Genomic DNA, 22230 nt, shown 5'->3' on the forward strand with positions numbered 1-22230 from the left:
CCTTTGTTAGAGTATGATACTTCTATACCAAGAAAGTATGTTAGGAAACCAAGATCTGTCATTTCAAAAGATTTTTTCAAAAACTGTTTTACTTTCTTGATTCCTTCTTTGTCACTACCTGTAATCAACATATCATCAACATCACAAAGAAAGAAGAGAGCCACCACCATGAACGAGAGCAAGCACACTTTACGAGGCAACCCACCAATGCACGATTGATCATAAACCAAGCTCTGATACCATAAAAAGAGACTTACAAATAATCAAGTTTTCAAATAACTTGATAGTACATACATTCATCGAATACGCTAAAACAAAAATAGCATATAAATGCTTCACAACACAAATGTAAAAGAGTGCATAAAAAACACTTCAATCTGAATATGATTGAGAGGGAGAACCCTCTACAAAAAGTGAATTACAATGGGCACAAATGGCCTTATTTATAGATTACATGTTCTCTTGAAAGAGTTGTTGGGCTATTCCCAACAACTCTAATTAGAGCTGTTGGGAATAGTTCTCATAGGCTCTTTGTCAACAGTCAAATATTGACTGTTGACTGTACATTGACAGTCAGCCAGACTGTACAGTGACAGGCATTATGACTGTTAAGAAAAAGACAAAAAAAATACAAAAAAGGAATAAAACAAAAATACAGAAAAATAAATATTACAAAGATATACGTATATACTTTAAATATATATTTATATACATATACATATACGTACTCTTGTATTACGAAGAGTATGTATATATATATATATATATATATATATATATATATATATATATATATATATATATATATATATATTCAAGTATATACATATATATGTTATTTTCTAACATGGACTACATAGAGGGGCTCCCTTCTAGCCATTGGGAGCCCCAAACAGTCATATTTATGACTGTTTGGGGCCCCAACGGCTAGAAGGTGGGGCCCCTTTATGTGGTCCAAATTCATTAAATAAAAAAATAAAAAATAAAAATAAAGAAAAAGAAAAATATCTAAAAAATAAAATATACAGTGAAATTACCAAAAATACCCCTATCAGGTATTTTGGTTATACAGCATAATTATAGACTTAAATATATGCATTCGTATGTATATTTAAGTATATAATTTAACACCCCCTCAAACTTTACGGGAAGAAGACAGAAAGTTTGTCAAGAAGGAACATAAATCTTGGAGCTGGTAGAGCTTTGGTGAAGAAATCCGCTAATTGAAACTCTGAAGTAAAATATGGCAATGAAATGGTCCCTTTGAGGTATTCATCTCGAACACAGTGACAATCCATCCCAATATACTTTATACGCTCATGAAAGGTGTGATTGCTAGCAATATAGATGGCACTCTTGTTGTCGCAACACATCTTGGTAGGAGTAGAAATGAAGATGCCTATGTCAGTGAGGAGACTTCTAATCCATACCATTTTCATAGTTGTCATTGCCATTGTCCGATATTCGGCTTCAGTGGAAGAAAGAGAAACTTTTTGTTGCTTCTTACATCGCCAAGAGATAAGTGATTCTCCTAAGAAAACACAAAAACCAGTGACTGAGATTCGATCATTGGGATTTCGTCCCCAATCAGCATCAGTATAAGCATTTAATTCAAGAGATAAAGAAGAGAATAAGAAAAGCCCTTTAGAGATGGTGTTCTTGATGTAGCGCACAATCCTCATCACGGCCACCATATGTACAGAAGTAGGAGCATGCTGAAACTGACTTGCAGCATGAACCGCATGAGCTATATCCGGACGGGTGATGGATAGGTAGGTGAGAGAGCCAATCAATTGGCGATAAGGCGTAGGATCTTCAAGGAGAACACCATCTTCAAGTCTAAGTTTTGCATTTATAACTTCCGGGGTCTCGACTGTTTTTCATCCGAAATTCTAGACTTGGTACAAATATCAACTGCCAATTTTATTTGAGACAAGATATATCCACGAGGAGAATACACCACTTCAATACCTAAAAAATATCTCAAATAACCCAAGTCAGACATATCAAAAGTTTTCTTTAGAATAAATTTCACCTCGTCTACTCCCTTTTTATCATTTCCTGTGATGATCATGTCATCAACATACAGAAGAAGAATGATTATAAGATCACTTGTTTTCTTAATAAAGAAAACATTGTCAGTATAACAAAATATAAAACCCAAATGAATCAAGACATTGCTAAATTTGTCATACCAAGCTTTAGGAGCTTGTTTAAGACCATATAATGCCTTTTTTAATTTTAAGACTTCCATTTAGATTCATACCAGGAGGAAGTTCTATATAAACCTCTACGTTAAGATCATCATTCAAGAAAGCATTTTTCACATTAAGTTGAAAAATGTTTCATTTCTTAATAGAAACAACAACAATAAGAGTTCAAACACTAGTCATTCGAGCGACAGGGGCAAATATCTCATCATAATCTACCCCGTATTCTTAAGCAAATCCTTTTGCTACCAATCGAGCTTTATATCTTTTCAAAGACCCATCACTTTTGGTTTTAACTTTAAAAAAACCCATCTACACCCAATGGATTTCTTCCTTTTTTGAAAATCAACAACTTCCCATGTTTTTGTCCTTTTAAGAGCATCTAGTTCAAGTTCCATAGCCTTAACCCAATGATCATATTGTTTAGCTTCATTCTAATGATTCAGTTCATGAAAGGAATGCAAAGCTAACATACATGCTCTAAAATTTGGTGAAAAAGATTCATAGAATACAAATCTATTTGGTGCTCTAATTACACAACTTGACCTTCTTTGAGATGATTCTTCCGTAGTGTTACTTTGAGAATATCTCTCAAGAGCACAAGGAGGATTTGCCTCTTCTCTTCTGGAATAAACTTGAATTTGCCTAGATGTAGGTTCATTTATATTTTCTTGTTGTTCAGTATCCAAATCATCTATATGTTCTTCCTGTTGTTTATTAATAGACTCTTTAAAGCTATCATCATGCGGTAATAAATCAAAAAGGAAAGAGAGATCTATCTTTTCATTTGATTTGTGTGAAAATCCATTTTCATTTTCTGAGAGGGTAACATCCTTTGAGATATACAACTTGTTATTTGTTGCATCAAAGCACCTATAACCCTTTTGTTTTTCACCATACCCCAAAAATATACATTCAATCACCCTTGGAGAAAGTTTATCATTTTTACGAGTTAAGACAAAACATTTACACCCAAAGATCCTTAGCCTTTGATAATAAGGAGTCATGTTGTAAAGCTTTTCAAATGGAGAGAAATTCTTTAAAGAAGATGAGGGAGTTCGATTAATTAAATATATGGAAGTCAGAACCGTCTCAGCCCAAAAATATTTTGGGATGTTTTTGGAAATCAAAAGTGTTCTAGTCATTTCTATTATGTACCTATGTTTTCTTTCCGCAAGACCATTTTGTTGCGAAGTGTTTGGACAAGAACGTTGATGACAAATCTCATTTTCTATTAAGTAATTTTGAAATTCATTTGACATAAATTTGCCTCCTGAGTCGGATCTAAGGATAGACAAGTTGCCTAAGAATTGATTTTTTATCATTGCATGGAACTCTCTAAAAAAAGAGAAAGCTTCAGATTTCTTACTTAAAAAATAGATCCATGTGAATCTAGTAAAATCATCAATAAACAGAACATAATATGAAAAACCTCCTTTGAATACAACCGGAAAGGGACCCCATACATCAGAATGTATTAATTCAAATGGCCTAGTGGAGACAAAATTTCTTTGAGGAAAAGGAATAGCTTTAGATTTTCCAAAGATATAATCTTTACAAGACATGTGATTGTTTTTACAAGAATTGCTCAAAAAAGGAAAGAGTAACATCTTTAGAAAATTAGGGTGGCCAAGTCTCTTATGCCAAATATCAATATTTTTGGCATTTACAAGATTACAAAATGACTTGGTTGGAAGAGCCAAAAAATCCATGTAGTAAAGATCACCCCTTCTATGGCCGCGCCCAATCAGCTTCTCTAACTGGAGATCCTGCACGGTGCAACCTTTGAGTGAGAAAGAGACTTGGCAACAGTGATCGATAATTTGAGAAACTGAGAGAAAATTTAGATTGATTTTTGGAACAACTCTTATTTTTGGAATAAAATTTTGATTTAAATCAGGTGTCCCAATACAATCAATTTTTAAAGATGTCCATGAAAAAGTGTGTTTAGGGTCTGGATATTATACCAGACCCGAGTCCTTTTATGTATAGCCTTTATGTATAGCTTTATATACTTTTATTTCATTCTGGGTCTAGATATTATACCAGACCCGGACCCACAATGTACACTCAAACATATTAATACATCTTTTAGGTCACGGTTTCATTAGCCGCAGCCCCTTCTTCTTCTATTCCTTTCTCTTTTCTCAACATAGGTTCCAAAGAAGATTCTAACATGGTATCAAAGTCGAGATCCATCTAGGGGTTGAAGAGGCTTCTGAAAGGTGCAATCGACCAACCATAGGTTTGAGGGCTCCTTCGTCTCCCGTCTTCTATTCTCCTTCATTTTTTTTTTACTTCTTTCTATCTCTCGTTTCTTCATCTCTTTTCTAACTCCTTTCTGGTGAATTCACATCTCACGTGGGTCTGATGTCCACGTGAATCCTTGTTCACGCAAACCCTGCATGTCAAAAAAAAGGGGGAAATTTTGTTTCACGTGAATCGCTGAAACAGATTCACGAGAAACGACCCACGATTCATCTTTTCCTTTCGCCTGGTATTTCCAGATCTGGTGCGCCAGATCTGTTCTCTTTTGCACATTCTCCTCTTCGCATCTACTCTGCGTACCCAGATCTGACGGTGAAGTTGCATTAGATCTAAGATAATAGCCCTCTTTGTTGTTCGTATTTGTTGTGTAACAACAGTTTTTTTTAATCTGATTCTGATTCTCCTTTTAAGTGTCTCCTCTTGCAGTCCTCTCGCTGTCATAGCTGGTATTCACATTGCCTTGTCTGAAAATACATTTAGATTAATATTCTGTTCAACGTGTAAAAAAAAATTTCATTACGTTAATCTCAAATCTTATAAAAGTGTAAGGGAAAACTTAGGTCTGATTCCTTTTAAATCTGACAGCCTCTGATCGCCAGTTTTAAGGTTACTTAGCCGCCAAAAAAAAAAGGGTCGATCAGCAAACTTTCCTGGCAGAAGACTGAGCACTTTGTGAACACTCTTGTTAAATTTCCTTTCTCCATGGATTCTTATTCTTCTCAATCGAGTCTCTCTTCAAGCTTTCTTAATCAACTCGTTTCCGAAAAGTTAAACACTTCAAACTTCTTGATTTGGAAGAGACAAATCATACCTTTTATAAGGAGCCAAGGTCTCTTAGGTCACCTGGATGGAACCACTCCAGTCCCGCTAGAATTTGTTACGAGAGAAGAAAAAGATGATAAAGGGGCGAGTTCAATTGTGTATGTCAAAAATGCAGAATATCTCAACTGAGAACGGAAAGATCAATCAATAGTTGCATACATCACTTCCACCTTGTCTCAAGAGGTTCTTGTTGCAATTCCCGACAATTGTACAACCCTACAACTTTGGGAGAGATTGGTTTAGACGTATTCACAAGTTTCACAGGCGAGGATGGTTTTTCTCAAGAGGGAATTTCAGCTACTGAGAAAACATTCTATGACCATCATGAAATATCTCAACAAGATAAAGACTATCACAGACCAACTTGCAGTTATAGGATGTACCGTAAGTGACAATGATATGGTGCAACAAACTCTGAGTGGATTGGGACCCGACTATAATATGATTGTCACTTCACTATTGTGTCTGCCTACTCTTTCTACTTTTGATGAGTTGCGAGCTAAATTGATTCAGTATGAAATGACTTTGAAGGGATTTTCTGAAGAAACACATGCTCATACCAATTCCCAAGAAGTTTTTGCCACATGAGTAACTTGTGGTCGAGGACGAGGGCGAGGGGGACAAAGGCTAAATGGACATGGAGGACGTGGATTGCTTCCCACTCCAAATATCTTGACTCACACTCAAGGACAAAGGTCAATCCTCACTTGCTTCCTTTGCAACCAAAGGGGGCATATCAAGGCAAATTGTTGGCACAACCCTGAAAATAAAGGAAAGACTCCACAGACAGAACAAAAAAGAAAGCCCACTAATATCAGAGACAATGGAGATATTAGAAATTTGTTAATATCTGCCCTGTCAGAATTGAAATTAAAGCAGAATGATCAAGGTAGATGGTTCGTTGACTTAGGGGCAGCAACTCACATGATTGGTGATGCAGGTAAACTTTCTAAACCTATCCCTTATTTTGGCAAAAGTAAAATTGTCACTAGAGATGGATCCTACCATTATGTTTCTCATGTTGGAAAATTCGTCATTCGCATGTCACATTCTACTCTTAACTTACTGATGTCCTTCATGCTCCAAATATCAAGAAAAATATTGTCTCTGTTTCTAAGCTCGTTGGTGATAATCATGCTTTAGTCGAATTCACTCCGTTCTCTATGCAGGTCAAGGACCTTCGCACGAGGGAAACATTCATTGAAGGAAAGAGACGAGGCAATATGTATGTCTTTGAAGAAGCTCCATATCATCTCGTCTGCCCTATTCATCTGAATTCAAAACCTTCATTAGAGTCGTGTTCTTTCTCTTCAGCAAATGTTTTTAGTATTTCTGAATGTAATAAGTCTTCCTTATGACATAGTCGATTAAGACATTGTAGGAGTCATTTTATTGAGAAACTTGTTTCTAATAATCTCATTCCAAAAGAAAGTCGCAATGCGGATGAGAAAAGTCAGAAGTGTTCCAGTTGTTTTTTATGCAAAAGTTATGTATTGCCTTTCCATTCTATTAATAAGAGAGTTTCAAAGCCTTTTGAGGTAATATGTTCTGATGTATGGAGACCTGCCCCAGCTGTCTCTAGATCTAGGAGCAAATACTACCTAATCTTTTTTTATAGCTACTCTCGATACACCTGGATATATTTCATAAAAAACAAGTCGAAAGTTTTCCTTTTGGTTCAAAACTTTCTTTCCTTAGTAAAAAATCAATTCTTTGAGTCCATCCAATTCTTCCAATGTGATGGAGGTGGGGAGTTCTCATCTAGTGATTTTATTTCTTTTCTTCAAAATAATGGGATAGGAAGAAGGGTGTCCTGCCCACACACTCCTAAACAAAATGGGATTGCTTAGCGAAAACACAGGCATATCGTTGAAAGTGTCATGAGTATGCTCCATGATAGTAATTTTCTCATTAATCTGTGGACAGAAGCTTTTCATTCTGCCGTACATGTGATAAATAGACTGCATATGGTTGCTTTAGAAAATAAGTCCCCTTATTAGTCTTTTTAGAGCTCATCCTAGTTATCATGATTTGCGTGCTTTCGGATGTGTTTGTTATGTGCATATTGATCGGTCCCAAAGAAACAAGTTTCAGGACAAGGCTCAGAAGTGTAGATTTGTGGGATATGCCGAAGACTACAAAGGATATAGGTGTTACGATCCCGTGAATAGACGTATCAGAATCTTAAGAAATGACATCTTTGATGAACACAATTTTGATCACAAAGCTGGCACAACAGATATGCCCTCTACCACCACCGAAGTTTATTATCCTTGGCTGAATTCAAAACTGTTTGCTAGTTCCAATGAAGTCTGCTCTCCAGAGTGTGGGTAGCAGGAAGAAGAAATGTCTGAAACTATTGGAACATCGGGATTACAGAATGGAGAAGAAATACCATCTGTACTGGGCAGATACAAGGGCATTTGCTATACTAGACAGAGAACGACAACGCCAGATCTTTTAAATCACACCTTAGCAGCTGCACCTACTTCCTCTCATACTCTTGAGGTCAAAAGATCCAATCGCATGCGACATCCTATTGATAGGTGGGTCAATTATAACAATTTCTCCTTGGACTTTCAGCGCTTCTTAACGGCTCTGAATAAGGAAGATGAACCTATCATGTACTATCAGGCAACTACTTCTACTAAATGGGTAGAAGCCATGAATGATGAAATGCAAGCCTTACATGAATGTGGAACCTGAAAAATTGTCCCCAGACCACCTGACAAAAATGTTGTTGGATGTAAATGGGTCTACAAAATAAAGTATAAACTAGATAGAACCATTGAACGATACAAGGCGAGACTGGTTGCAAAATGATTCACTCAAGAAGTAGGACAAGACTATGATGAGACATTCAGTCCAGTGGTGAGAATGAGAATGATTTGAATTATTCTTTCCCTGTCCATTGAACATGGATGGAAGCTGAGTCAGCTTGATGTTAAGAATGCATTTTTGCATGGAAATTTGAAGGAGGAAGTCTACATGGAACAACCCCCTGGATATCAAGAGCAAAACTGTAAAACACATGTGTGCAGGCTAAAAAGAGCTATCTATGGCCTAAAATAAGCATCTCGCTCTCGGTTTGACAGCTTCTCACTTGAGATTCAGAAGCATGGATTCTCACGCTCCCTACTGGATCACTCATTATTTATTTTTAGAAGTCAGAATGTGATCACTCTATTGTTAATTTATGTTGATGATATAGTTATAACAGGAAACTCTGAAGATAACATAAAAAAAACTATTAGAACAGAGGTTCAAAATGAAAGATCTCAGAGCCTTGCGCTATTTTCTTGGCGTAGATGTCGATAGCCAGGCTCATGGCTTGACCCTCACTCAACACAGGTATATGATTGATGTTCTCAGCAAGACAGGTATGAAAGACTACAAACCTTTAGCAACTTCTAGTGTGCTCCATCATAAATTAAGTACTCATGATGGAGACCTATATGAGGATCCCACCAGGTACCGCAGTCTAATAGGAATGTTGCAGTATCTCACATTTACTCGACCTGATATTGTTTATTCAATCAATCAAGTGTCTCAATTTATGCATGCACCACGTACTGGACATATGGAGGCGGCTAAGAGCATACTCAAATATCTGAAAGGGACCATTAGAGATGGGTTGATATATTCTCCACAGTCGTCTGAGAAGAATGTGCGTGAACTTACTGTATATTGTGATGCAGACTGGGCAGGAGATCCTGATGAGCGAAGGTCTACGTCAGCATATTGTGTTTTTATTGGGAGAAATTTAGTCTCTTGGAGTAGTAGAAAACAAAAGGTTGTTGCTAGATCAAGCACTAAAGCTGAGTATAAATCCATGGTTGCCACTACTGTTGAAGTCACATGGGTCAGGCATTTACTAACTGAAGTGGGAGAAACGATCTCTTAGTCTACCTTGTTGTGTGACAATCAAAGTGCTCTCAATATGTCATTCGATCCGGTACACCACAGTCGCACTAAGCATATTGAGATCAACCAACATTTTGTGAGACAAGAGGTTGAAGAAAAAAAGATTGAGCCTGAATTTGTTAACACTGAAAGACAAGTTGCAAACATTTTTACCAAGGGCTTGACAAAAGATCGCTTTTGGATGCTTAAAGACAAGTTGTTCATGGTTCAAAACCATGATCAACTTGAGAGGGGGTGAAAAAGTGTGTTTAGGGTCTGGATATTATACCAGACCGAGTCCACCCGAGTCCTTTTATGTATAGCCTTTATGTATAGCTTTGTATACTTTTATTTCATTTCGGGTCTGGATATTATACCAGACCCGGACCCACAATGTACACTCAAACATATTAATACATCTTTTAGGTCACGATTTCATTATTGAAATCGTGACAGCCACAACCCCTTCTTCTTCTATTCCTTTCTCTTTTCTCAACACAGGTTTCAGAGAAGATTCTAACAGTCCCATCGGTCGTTGAAACATATGAAGGTATGGGGTCGGTAAACACATTTGATAAAATATTTTTATGAGATGTCATATGGAAGGATGCGCCAGAGTCAAGAATCCACATACCTAGAGTGATGAAGAGCAGGCAACCGCGGCAACCGAGGTAAAGGAAGATGAATTTTTGAGAAGATGTCAGAGAACTTCGGAGATTTGATTGAGAGCTACTTTAATATCACCTCCATCTTCCCTTTTTGAAGCATTTTCTTCAACGGCGGTAACCTTAGCTTTAAGCTTGGGGCAAACCGGCTTAATGTGCCCCGGTTCATTACAAAAGTGACATATGATACCTCTTCTATTGTTCTTTCCAAAATGAGGAGGTTTATATGGTTTAACACTATTTCTGGGCCTAGTAACGGCCAATACATCATCATTTTTTAGGAAAATGCCAAGACGAGTTTCAACTTGGCATATTTCGGCAACAACATCCTCAATAGGTAGAGCTTTGCTACGATGAAGGAGAGATGCCCGAACTTGCTCAAACTTCGGTCTAAGACCATAGAGGAATTGGAAAAAATATTCTTTTTCAACTTGTTCCCTTCTTAATTCAATATCTTGTGGAGCCACCCATTTAGGTTCAAGGAGGGCAAGCTCATCCCAAAGGGGAGTAAGAGCACTAAAATAATCCCGGACACTCATGTCCCCTTGTTTGGTAGATCTAATTTTTTCTTGACAAAAGAATTGCCTAACAAGGTCCTTTTGGGTATACATACCCTTAAGAAAGAACCATGCCTCATTGGCTCTTCTAAATTTTGCAATATTGGCACAATTCTTTAGATCAACATTGTTCATGAACCATGCCAAAATTTTGGCATGGTTACTTTCCCAATCCTCTAATTTGGATTGGTGATCATTGATTGCCTTGATGCGCTCATCGCCATCCAAAGCCTTTTCAACATCTCCTTCCATTTTAGTGAGTTTAAGAGAAGGTTCGAGATAGGTTCCCATAACAAAACCCCAAAGTTTCTTACCTCTTAAGTGATTCTCCATAGCGGAAGCCCACATAAGATAATTGAATCCATTGAGCTTAAAAGAGAGCTCTACCTTTGATTTGGACTCCATAGATAGCAAAGAGGATTCCGTTCTTCAAATAAGTTGAGAGGCACGCTTCCCAAAGGCTTCAATAAGAATGCAAGATCGTCAACCTTGCTCTGATACCATGTAATGAAAGACGTGGAAGCATCAACATGCGAATAGAGGAGAAGCAAGGAAGCCAACAACACAAGCACACAATGTGCAAAAGAGAACACAAGCACAATACAAGTGCAAATAACCCACTAAGGGGTGAAAAGCCTTTAAAGGCAAAAATAACTTTACTGAATGAGAGAAAAGGAGAGGCTAAAAGCCTTACAAGGATGAGGGAGGAGCCCTCAATTTATAGAGGAGGGAGGACCCAAGGGACCACATAGAGGGACTCCCTTCTAGCCGTTGGGAGCCCCAAACGGTCATATTTATGACCTTTTGGGGCCCCAACGACTAGAAGGTGGGGCCCCTTTATGTGGTCCAAATTCATTAAATAAAAAAAGGAAAATAAAAAATATAAAAAAAATATCCAAAAAATAAATGTACAATGAAATTACCAAAATACCCTTATCAGGTATTTTGGTTATACAGCATAATTATATACTTAAATATATACATTCGTATATATATTTAAGTATATAATTTAACAAGATGTTGTTAACAGTCATGGCATTTAGTGGATGTTAACAAGTTTACCACACATTTTTTGTCCCCAAAAGAATTTGGAATACCATGGTGACTGTTCTGTGTTAATTGTCACCACGAATGGCATGCTAATAAATTAAACGAAAGGAAGATGCATTATATTCCCAAAGTGCAACTGATTAATGTAGTTTTGACTTTTAATAGAATTACTTGGTTACCCCTATTGGTGACAATTAATTTTTGGAATAACTGTTAATTTAGAAGTTGTTACAGGCAAAAAGATTTAGTGAACTTGTCAGTATCTAATAAAGAATGTGCATGCAGGTGACATCCTTAATGACTTCTCTTTTTCTATTCAGGTTTTAAACTGATATACAGACACAAACAAGATATCCATCAAGACAGATTTTATACACAACTCATATATGTATCAACAATCCAACAATGCAAGCTTTTACCGAAACAAATCTGGTAATTATAAAAAATGATGCTAATAATTTTCCGAGTGAAGAAAAGTGGTAAGCATAGTCACCAATATAGCCAATATTTTGAAAATATCGCAATATTAACGGATTCCAAGGTCAGACTATATTTTCCAAAGATTCTCAAAATAGCGCCAGAACCTAAAATATTGCGATATTTTCCTGATATATTCCTGAGATTTAAAAAAAACTTATTATTTCTTAATGTATGTTACTGATTTTTGAAAATATCTCCGAGAAAAACCCTCGCCGTGAAATTACCATTGACGATATAGGTGACTATGGTGGTAAGTAGTACCTGCAAAATGGCCCCACGAACAGCCCTGGAGCATGCAGTATTCGTGCGCATGTAATGCACTATATCCTGACACATAGTGAAAATGCAATGAATCCATTTAGGTTCATGAAAAAGCACAAGTATAATTAACTTTTCAGATTCTGACAAAGTAGCCAATCCATTACCTGACACCCAGTACTGTGACCAAGCAATACTACACCTTCTGAGTTTTCCTTATTTATTAAGTAACTTATCAGTTGATCAATCTCCAGAGAGTCCTTCAGTGTGGACACCAAAGAAATATTAGGAAATGATATCATATACATGTGAAGCTGATGGCCATTCTAAAACCTTGAGTATCTTTATGTAAGGATGACGGCATAATTAAGTAATGAAAGTACTTCCACTTCAGCTCAGAGAATAAAAAAAAAACATAGGCCTTGGGATGGTAAAAATCATTCTTCTAGTTGCACATATAAATAAAAGTGCCAACCTATTGAGAAACATCCTCCTCAGTATAAGATTTGAAATGTATACATCTAAAATTGTTATACCAAACAATCAATCACAATCCTAAATGCATCAAACTAAAGAATTTAAAGTCAAATGATCCTCCGATTCTCATGCAAAAGCAGCATTTTAGTTAAATTGTAATGGCAATTTTTGTGGTATTGATTATAACTGACAACTAACTACCATACTTGAATTATCATATTAAATTATTATTATACATCAAGCTGCAAAAAAGGTTCAATTTGATTGCATGTAGAGAATCCCCAACCAGCAAACTCAAGCACAGAAAGTGAACATAGATGTATAGTACAACCAGACTTAACCAGTAACAGATAGTGACGGAACTTCCGAGAAGAACACAAACACATCATTAGGTGGTAAAAGAAGTAACAGCAATCAATGTGCACAAGTAGCAGACTTTAACAAGTTCACTTAGTCATTTTGCTTCAAAATCTTGAAATGGTGGTCCTCGTGCTTCTTTTATGCAAAGTTCAAAATGTCATCTTGAAAATGGCAGTAGATGTGTACATTTATATCTATCATGGGAACATGGTGAAATCAATTTTCAACCAGCAGTGAGCAGCACTCTAATGATTGGACAAACAACTCCCTAAATTAATACCACTAGGATAACATGGGCATCATTGAAATCAAAACTGTATCATGGCCTAGGAATCCAAACAAGTTTTTAGGGGTGTGTAACAAGTTTTAGGACAAATTGACATAAAAAGAAGTCCAGCGAATGTGACTTAATGTGTCTGTATCAGAGACTGCTTACCTGCTTCAAGCTAGAGGTGCCGTAGCCTGTATATGAGGATGACAACAGGGGTTGAACAAGTGACAACTTTTCATTTTCCAATGCAACAGATAGAGGTTCCAAATAACTGAAAAAAATTAGCATTCTTATAAGAACAGGATTCTAACTGAAGAAAACTAAACCCATTCCACAATTATGGAATATATTGTTGTACAAATAAATAATGCATAATTTATGCAAAAAAATTGGCATAATCCAGGCAATGCTTCATGTAGTAGGAAAAGGTCATTAGTTACATCAGGATTATCATTTTTCAGACATAGATGATACTGTATAATTATGAATATCACATTAGAAGACTGCTACAACACAACTACCATAGCTGAGGATATATCAATTTATAGAAATTATTGCAATAAAACATGCTTAACGTACATGAATTACATGCTTTTTTTCACACAAAGAAAGATTCAACAAAACAAGTAATAACAAATAAAACCAAAGAAAGGATAAAACAAATAAGGACAAGACAGAAAAGAAAAAGTATATTAGTGATAAATGTCAGCTAGATAAAGGATGCTGCAGATATGCAGTTTCCCCATCCAAATACTTGAACATTTTCTATACTTTTTGTTCCCCCTGTATTGACATCAGCAGCTAACATAGTGGAAAGTCAGAAAAAAAAAATCCAAAATCAACTTTAAAAATTGGAATTTGTGCTTTCATTCATATGCTAATTACACTACTTGGAGTCCCTAATGTAAAATGTGGCTTTCAAGAATCAAAGCTAATAGGCAACCTTCTTCCTAGCCTCAACAAAAAATACCCATGATTCCGAAAGAAAGAAACATAGGAATGGTGGCCACTCTCAATCTGGTGGAGTGCAGCCTAATTTCAATACGCATATGATTGTTCAGAAATTAACATAGGAGGTGATTGATGAAGATTTCAAAGGATAGAGTCCCTCATAATGATTGACGACATCCGACATCATTACATGTTTGAAACCCAAGATGAACAATTTCACTATTCCGCTTTTCTTGAAGGTGCCTTCTGTGACCTTTTCCAAAACAATTGCTTTTGGATAAAGAAATTCTTCCTTCATGTGCATGTGTGCTTTTCATATCGCACTAAAATGGCTTCAAAGCACCATAGAAATGAAAATTTCCAAGTGTATCACTCATTCAACTATGTATAAATTTCATCTTTGATAGGTGTGTTGTATACTGTATAGTTCACAACAACAATTAACAAATAAGAAAGATTTCAATTCCGTCCAAGAAACACAAAAGCATAAGCATAAACAGAGGATGCTTGATGCAAATGACAGGAAGACTGCTCCTGAAACTTGTGAATTTGATACCATAATTAGAACCAATTAAAGAATAATCTATGTACAACTAAGCAAATACCTAATGAAGCAAGAAATAAAGGAGGGCTTTTCAGTCATTTCAGAACTAGTCCTCTCCTCCTCATCTTCTTATGTAGTTGAAAATTCCAATTTGTGTCTAATGATTCTCTAAGAATCCTAATTTGCAACCAGTTACAATTTAATCACTCAGATCTTGGGCTTAAATTAAACACACACGAATCTTGACCTGGAAAAGATCTGAACTACAATGATGAGTTGTATACACAATTTATTTTTCCTTTAGTATGCCAAGTCAATCTGTGTACAGTAGGGTTCACTTGGCTTGGCATTAGGTCCCCAACTACATCCACTGTGGAGACTGAATCACCCAGACTATGTTGATTTATATTGCAATCATAGATCATACAATCAATTGCATCATTCTCTCTGGGCTTGAGTAAATTCATCTTGGATGAAAACAGATATTTATGAAACACATTAAGATTGGTCAAATTTGCCAATCATTAGACACCTCAATCAAATATTCATTATTCCAATCAAGGTTGTCTGTATCGTACCGTATCATATGATACATATCATATCTATGAATAAAATCAATAAAAATTGTATGTATCATATGATACAGGCCCATATCATACAATACAGGTGTGGCACACTTAAAAAATGGTAATTTTTTTGTATCCACGCACCCTAGGACTCGTGAGAGCGATTTGGGAGCCGATCCGTGCGCGCGCGAGAGAGAGGGCTTTTGCAATTTCATCAAGATTACATTTCCACCATTTTTTCACTCAAGAAAGTGGGTTAAGGTAAAAAAAACTTTATTTTTTGCTTCTTATTGAGCTTTTTTGAGAGAAGATGACATCAAATGATCTGGCCTAGCAATGAGGGTTGTAACAACCCCAACTCATACACCTTGAAAATGCAGTTTTTTTTTACCAATGCAGAAATCTTTTCAGAAACCAGGGGCTTTTACAGTTCCACTCCCAATTGGATAACCAAACACACCACAATAGAGCTTACACCTATCATCCATACCAAACCAAACCATTATTCATTCATTTGAAAGAAAGAATGTTTAAGCAATAATTGCAAGAGACATATCAGAGTTATGTAAATGACACAAAAGCAAATAACGAAAAACTGAGTCACGCTGTCCTTCTGTGAACCGTCCAGCAAGAATGTGACACCCGTAGGTCTACCAGAAGTTAGTCGCTTCACTGGTCTCCTGCAGCTGCGAAAAATCAGAGATAGAGAGTATCAGAAATCTGAAGAATTCTGCGTACGAATCCCTCTAATGAAATAAATGAACATAAAGAATACAGATAAGATTTCATACAATAATTTAGAGGAATGTAATTATGTTAATTACATAATTCAGTTAAGCATTCATGCAACAGAAAATATTTATTAAGTATGAAAGAACATTAATCAATAGCAGGAATCACAATTTAAGTAAGCAAGACATTTAACATGCATTAGAAATTAAACATCATGCATCCACCAATATGTAACAATTTAGGAAACAGGTAAAATATGCATGTTCTAATGTATAGCAGGATTATGCATGATTTATGTGCAATGCATGAACACTTTATTATCTTTCCTTAAAGTCTTCATTTTTCCATATGCATGCCCTATTAAATGTATACAATTTAAGTTCATCTTTTTAATTACCGTTGCCCGCGGATACACCAAACGGGTAAAATCCCTGAGGTCAAGTTAGGTTCCCAAGGTAGCTTAACACATAACTTGTATTTTATTACTGGGTTCCAAACTTAGCCCTCGACCGAATCACCTGCGAAACATTAAACATCCACATCTAATGTCGAGGACATTAGGGACACTCCACGCCCACAAGTGACACTTCTTTGGTATACCAAAACAACAATTCTGTCGAACACACCACCCCCAGGTAAAGTGACGGATTATCCCTAAAGTCGTGGCCAAGAGAAAGAATCTCAATATCGGGTTCAGAGATAAACATTAGTGCACACGAAGTCTTTTTTTATCCTCGTGGTCCCTCAAAACCGAATCTCTAAGATTCTCATTCTTTCGATGGGAGATCCCATAACGTATATTCTATGTCACATGGGTGCGGGTGCGGGTGCGGGGATTCGGCACTTCCAAAAAACCCGGGTGCGGGGGTGCGACAGGGGCAAAAATGTAAATATATATATATATATATATATAAGAGGGTCGGGGTTTCCCAGGTTTTTCTGCTGTCAGCCCTGACAGACAGCTGCTGTCAGCAGATTTTTTTTAAAAAAAAATTCAAATTCGCAGCCAATTTTTTTTTAAAAAAAACAGCAATTGTCTGTCAGCTGCTGACAGACAGCTGCTGTCAGCCCTGACAGACAGCTGTTGTCAGCATATTTTTTTTAAAAAAAAATTCAAATTCGCAGCCCATTTCACAGGGCAATTTTTTTAAAAAAAAAAATCCAAAAAACAAATGGACCTAAATGATCCTGGGTGCGGTCAACGCACCCAGGATCGAGTTGACTGCACCCGGTGCCGCACCCGAACCCGCACCCGCGTCGAGTCGCGTCGACGCGGGTGCGGCACCCTGCTAGCCGAATCCCTGTGACATAGCGTATATTACACTGTTCTTATACATTATCTTTTTATTAAAAGTCAATTATTGAGTTTTGCAATTCAGCATGCAATGCGAGAACCATCACGGGACTCCCGCCCGTGGAAACACATAGAACAGTGTAATATAGTGCAATCAAAATAAATGTGATTTTTGCGATGCATTTAAACTATATAAAAAAAGAGCAAACCAACGCTCGAGGCCCATGATGATTCATTTCGACCATAGATACATCGTATGCGAAAATCATAACAATATGCAATTTATGCAATGATACCAACATTATTCCAAATGCACATTCATTCATACCAATTTAACAATGTGCATGCGCTACCACAGTCGCATGCATGTGTTCACCATCCATGTGAAATTGCTTTCATGAAATCACTTAACACACATGCATTTATTCATGATTCATAAGTACATGAGAACATTTATGCAGGATTGTACATGCTAAATACACATCAATTTCATGTATGCACCTGCACTTGAAACAAATCCATAAATGCACGATAATTAAACATGTCCATAAATGTAGGCATATGAAACTTTTCATTCATAACATGCGTTAACATCCACACACATGAACATAACCCGGATCTAGAAATTGAATTTCAAGGGTTGCACACATTCATATCATGTATGCACCTGTACCAAAACAAACTTTGCAATAACATGTTAGCAGGCATGCGTTCATATCCCACAGGCTAAATCAAACTAAAGCATAAGAAAAATTTTATTCATCAGATTAAGTCCACCATACTTATGTCACACACAAGTTTACATTCATGGATCTCTTTAAGCATATGCCCCCTTGTGCAACTAATACATATGCAACACAAATCTAAAATTTCAGATTTTACACATGCTCACAAAATTCTCATGTAGTTGACCTTACATTTGGACATTTGTCATGCATCAATAGTTAATCATAGGCATGTGAAAAATCTGTTCTAACATGCACATGGTTGAAGCCTTCACAATGGCAAAAATCTAGAGATATGCAAAGGCAGTACAAAATACAAGATTTGTTTTTTTAAGCAACACAAGGATTCAGCACCCTTAATAATTTCTTTTTTTTTAAGGAATTTGCACCCAACCGACCAAGTCGGGTAGGGTTCCAAATCAGGCCCAGCTGACCTTAGTCAGCTGGGTCGGTCTGGTCAGATCTAGGCCGAACTGCATGCCAGGCAGGGTTAGCCAAGTCAGCCCAACCGACAGGGTCGGCTGGGTCTGACAGCACATCATAGCAACATCTAAGACACTCTCCATATTGATTACTTCATGAGTATTACATAACCACAATCTTTCAAGAAATACCATTATCTACAAATATATTCCATATTCTGAAGACATCTTGTTATTTTAAGAAATAATGTTAAACGCCATTTACAATGATACATTTGAAAACTTCAAACCATTTTCAGGTACATTGTAACATGATAAAAAAAAGTTCTCATGTTTCTTCTTGCTAAAGTCAGTCACATTAGGAAGACCCCTATTTTTTTTAACATATTTATTTATTCTTTTGAAAGGCATGCTCAGCCGACCTCTCGGCTGGGCTCAGCTGCCAGATGGCTCGGCCTGTCAGGCCAGCCGAACTGGGTTCGGCTGGTCTGACAGCCAGCCTACTGACAAAGAAAAACCCTCTCTTTTTTTTTATTAAAAGCATACCCAGTCGACCTCTTGGCTGGGCTTGACAGTCAAATGGCTTGGCCTGTCAAGCCAACTGAACTGGATTCGGCTGGTTTGACAGCCAGCCCAAAAAAAAAACTTATATGTTTTTTTTAAGAAGCCAACAAGGAAACGTATCTTCCGAATATTGGTTTGAATAGAAATACAATTAAAACGTACAGGGGAGGGAAAAACTCATGGTCACTAAAATGGCACAATTAGGGAAAAGTTTTAAAAGGTATTAAACAATAGCTACAGAGGAATGATATGAGACACAACTATCCAATACGCATGTTCTGGTGTTGAACCCAGTCATGAAGAAACAAAAGAATGGGCTTTGTAAATACCGGAACATACTCAAACATCACCCCATACGGATTCACATCAAGGGCTCATAAAAAGGAAATCAGAACCAATAAGGTCCCAACTATTAACTTGTGACATGCCATAGAGAGTGAATGTCATAGTTTATTGCGACACCAACTAATCATAAAAGATTTAATGAACGAACATGTTATCCTTAATTGGGATTTGTATTCATGACAAAAAGTAACACAGATCTAACATCATATTAGATATTGCAACAAAAATAAATAAGCAATGTCTACAGCAAGTTCTGATATAAACATCCTCAAATTTGTATTACTGTGCACGTATAAGATATCCCGAAAAATCTGAAAGTCTATAAGGTGCACAACTTGGCAAACTAACTGAACACACCCTTCTAAACACATACCAATTCACAAAGCTTTGTCAAACTACAAACCACCTTAACAGAAAAACTGGTTCTCTTTTTTTTTTTGAAAAAGATCTCAACAAAAAGGGGAAAAGGTTAGCTTCAACTATGGATCTTAGGTAATATTCACTCTTTTCTCATTGGATTCACTAAAATATTATATGAAACGAATCTGTGTCCTTTTTCTCATTCGAAATCAAAAGAGGAACCCGTACCTCTAAACTGATGCCTTGGAGGGGAAGCCCAGGGATGCTGACGGTGAGAAACGGCTAAAGCAAGGGTCGTCGGGGGTGTCTGCCGAAGATAGGGATATGAAATTCTTTAGCTCAGAGTCTTTTTTTTTAAGGCAAGCTAGGGTTAGCGACCCCTACCAGTTATACACCTATACCATTTAGTTTTGAACCTCAAACGTTCCAACACAAAGTGATGTGCACTAGCTGGTCCTGTCAGACAAGCGGAGCCCCAATGGCCTTACTGAAAGGGGGGGGGGGGGTCACCCCGGCCTGTCGGCCGGAACAAAGAGGCGGTAGGGGTCGAGCCCCTGCTTGCCGAGAACAGAAGGGCGGCAGGGACAAGCCCCTGCCTTCCGAAAATGAGAGGGCGGCAGGGGCGAGGCCCCTGCCTGCTGGAAACAGAAGGGTGGCAAGGACCTCACCCCTACCTGCAGGGATCCCAGAGGCAGCAGGGGGCGAGCCCCTGCCTGCTGAAAATCCACGAGGCAGTAGGGGGCTAGCCCCTGCCAGTCGACAACAGAAAGGGAGGGGGAGGTGGAAGGCACGACAGGGGCCACCGGCCTCCTGTCGACCTCCCAACGAACGCAAAGAGAGAGAGGGGAGACGCGGCAGGGGACCACCAGCCTCCTGTCGGCCTTCCGGCAAAGCCAAGAAGAGGGGGAAGGTGCGATAGGGGTCCATCGGTCCCCTGCCGACCTTTCGGTAGGCACGGAGGGCACGACAGGGGTTGTCGGCCTCCTGCCGACCCTCTGGCAACAGAGGAGATCGAAGGAGGGGGAAAAGAAAACAGGGGGAGAAGGAGAAGAAGAATACCTGGGGAGAGGCAGGTTGGCATCGTCGACCGACGTCATCGATGTCGCTGCACGCAGAGAGCGAAAGAAGGAGGAGGGGGAGGAGTTGCGAGGTGAGGGCCTCCCCTCCCCTCGCGGGGTTTTAAAAAAAAAGGGGGGAAACGGGGAGCCGAACAGGAAAACCTTGAAAGGGTTTCCTGTTTTCACCAAGGGGAAAGGGGGAAGGTGTGTGCGGCACGGGGGTAGGAGAGGAGGGTTTTAACGAACCCTCGTCCTAGGGTTTCTTTTAACCCTAGCGGGTTCGGGTCCGACCCGGGTCCGAATACTTTTTTTTTTAAAAAAAACGTGGGTTTTACAAGGGCACTCGAATAATGAGTGAAAACCAGTTGAAAATCGAGTGCAACGATTGTCATACTGTTATTTTAGGTGGTATCTCTTGGTTGAAGCATCATTTAGCCGAGATACATCTAAATGTTGCAGACTGCATGTCAAAGACTTTGTTGGATGATGTAAAAGTGCAATGCCAACAATTACTTATTAGTTTGAGAGAAAAAAGACAAGAAAAAGAGATGAGTGAAGCAGAAATAGGGTATGTGCAACCCTGGAGAACGAAGATGAGCTCCCTACTTCTGATCCTACAACTCCTAGCGTAGCATTAGAAGTAGGAAGTTCTGCAGTAAAATAGAAATGTTTGGTTGATACTAGTAGTAGTGTCGGGGGAACAAAAAGAAGAGGAGGAGAAAGAGGAGCATGAGGGAGTTCTTCGAGAGGAGATAGAGCTAGAGACTTTATTAAGAGCTTTTTTCTCTTAGGATTGCCCCTGGGGCATAACCCGACATTCATACTGCTATGACTCCTCAGTATTTAGTCAAGCAGGCAAATCTCGCATTTAGTCAAGCAACCTTCTTCCTAGCCTCAATCAATATTCATTACATTTTCAAGTCATGACAGATGTCATAACCAGTATTGGACCTAGATACAAGATGCCTTCAGATCATGCTTTGAGAAGAAATATTTTATATGCGAATGCGAATGAAGTGAAGGCTTATTGTGATGAGATGAGGTAGTCATAGAGAGATACTCAGTGTAGCATCATGGCAGATGGGTGGACAGACAAAGTCGAGGACTTAAATAAAAAAAATTGTCTATTATTCCAAAGGAACCATGTTTTTAAAATCAATTGATATGTCTGATACGCTCAAGACAACAAATGTATTGTTGAGGGTTTTTTAACAGGTTATGAAAGATGTTCAACCTCAAAACATTGTGCAATTCATTACTGATAATGCAACGAATTATAGGGCCACATGTAAAGAATTGGCAGAAAACTATGGGTCATTCTTTTGGACCCAATGTGTTTCCCATTGCA

General features: G+C 37.9%; 1 protein-coding gene across 2 annotated transcripts in view; it reads right to left on the reverse strand.

Moving 5' to 3' along the window:
• LOC149837153 (UPF0613 protein PB24D3.06c-like) overlaps positions 1–22230 on the reverse strand; it is a 71222-nt gene that overhangs the window by 28112 nt on the left and 20880 nt on the right. Inside the window, exons 3-5 of one of the 2 annotated variants that reach the window (XM_090005852.1) lie at positions 13487–13592; positions 12381–12473; positions 12217–12282 (exon numbers count right to left, since the gene is read on the reverse strand). In XM_090005852.1, the coding sequence (XP_089861978.1) occupies positions 12217–12282; positions 12381–12473; positions 13487–13592 (265 nt within the window). The remainder of the gene's footprint in view (positions 1–12216; positions 12283–12380; positions 12474–13486; positions 13593–22230) is intronic. The other variant, XM_090005853.1, reaches the window with a different exon arrangement.

This window comes from Nuphar pumila, chromosome 5 (genome assembly GCF_984573655.1).
Source record: "Nuphar pumila chromosome 5, dmNupPumi1.hap1.1, whole genome shotgun sequence".
NCBI classification, from domain to species: Eukaryota; Viridiplantae; Streptophyta; class Magnoliopsida; order Nymphaeales; family Nymphaeaceae; genus Nuphar; species Nuphar pumila.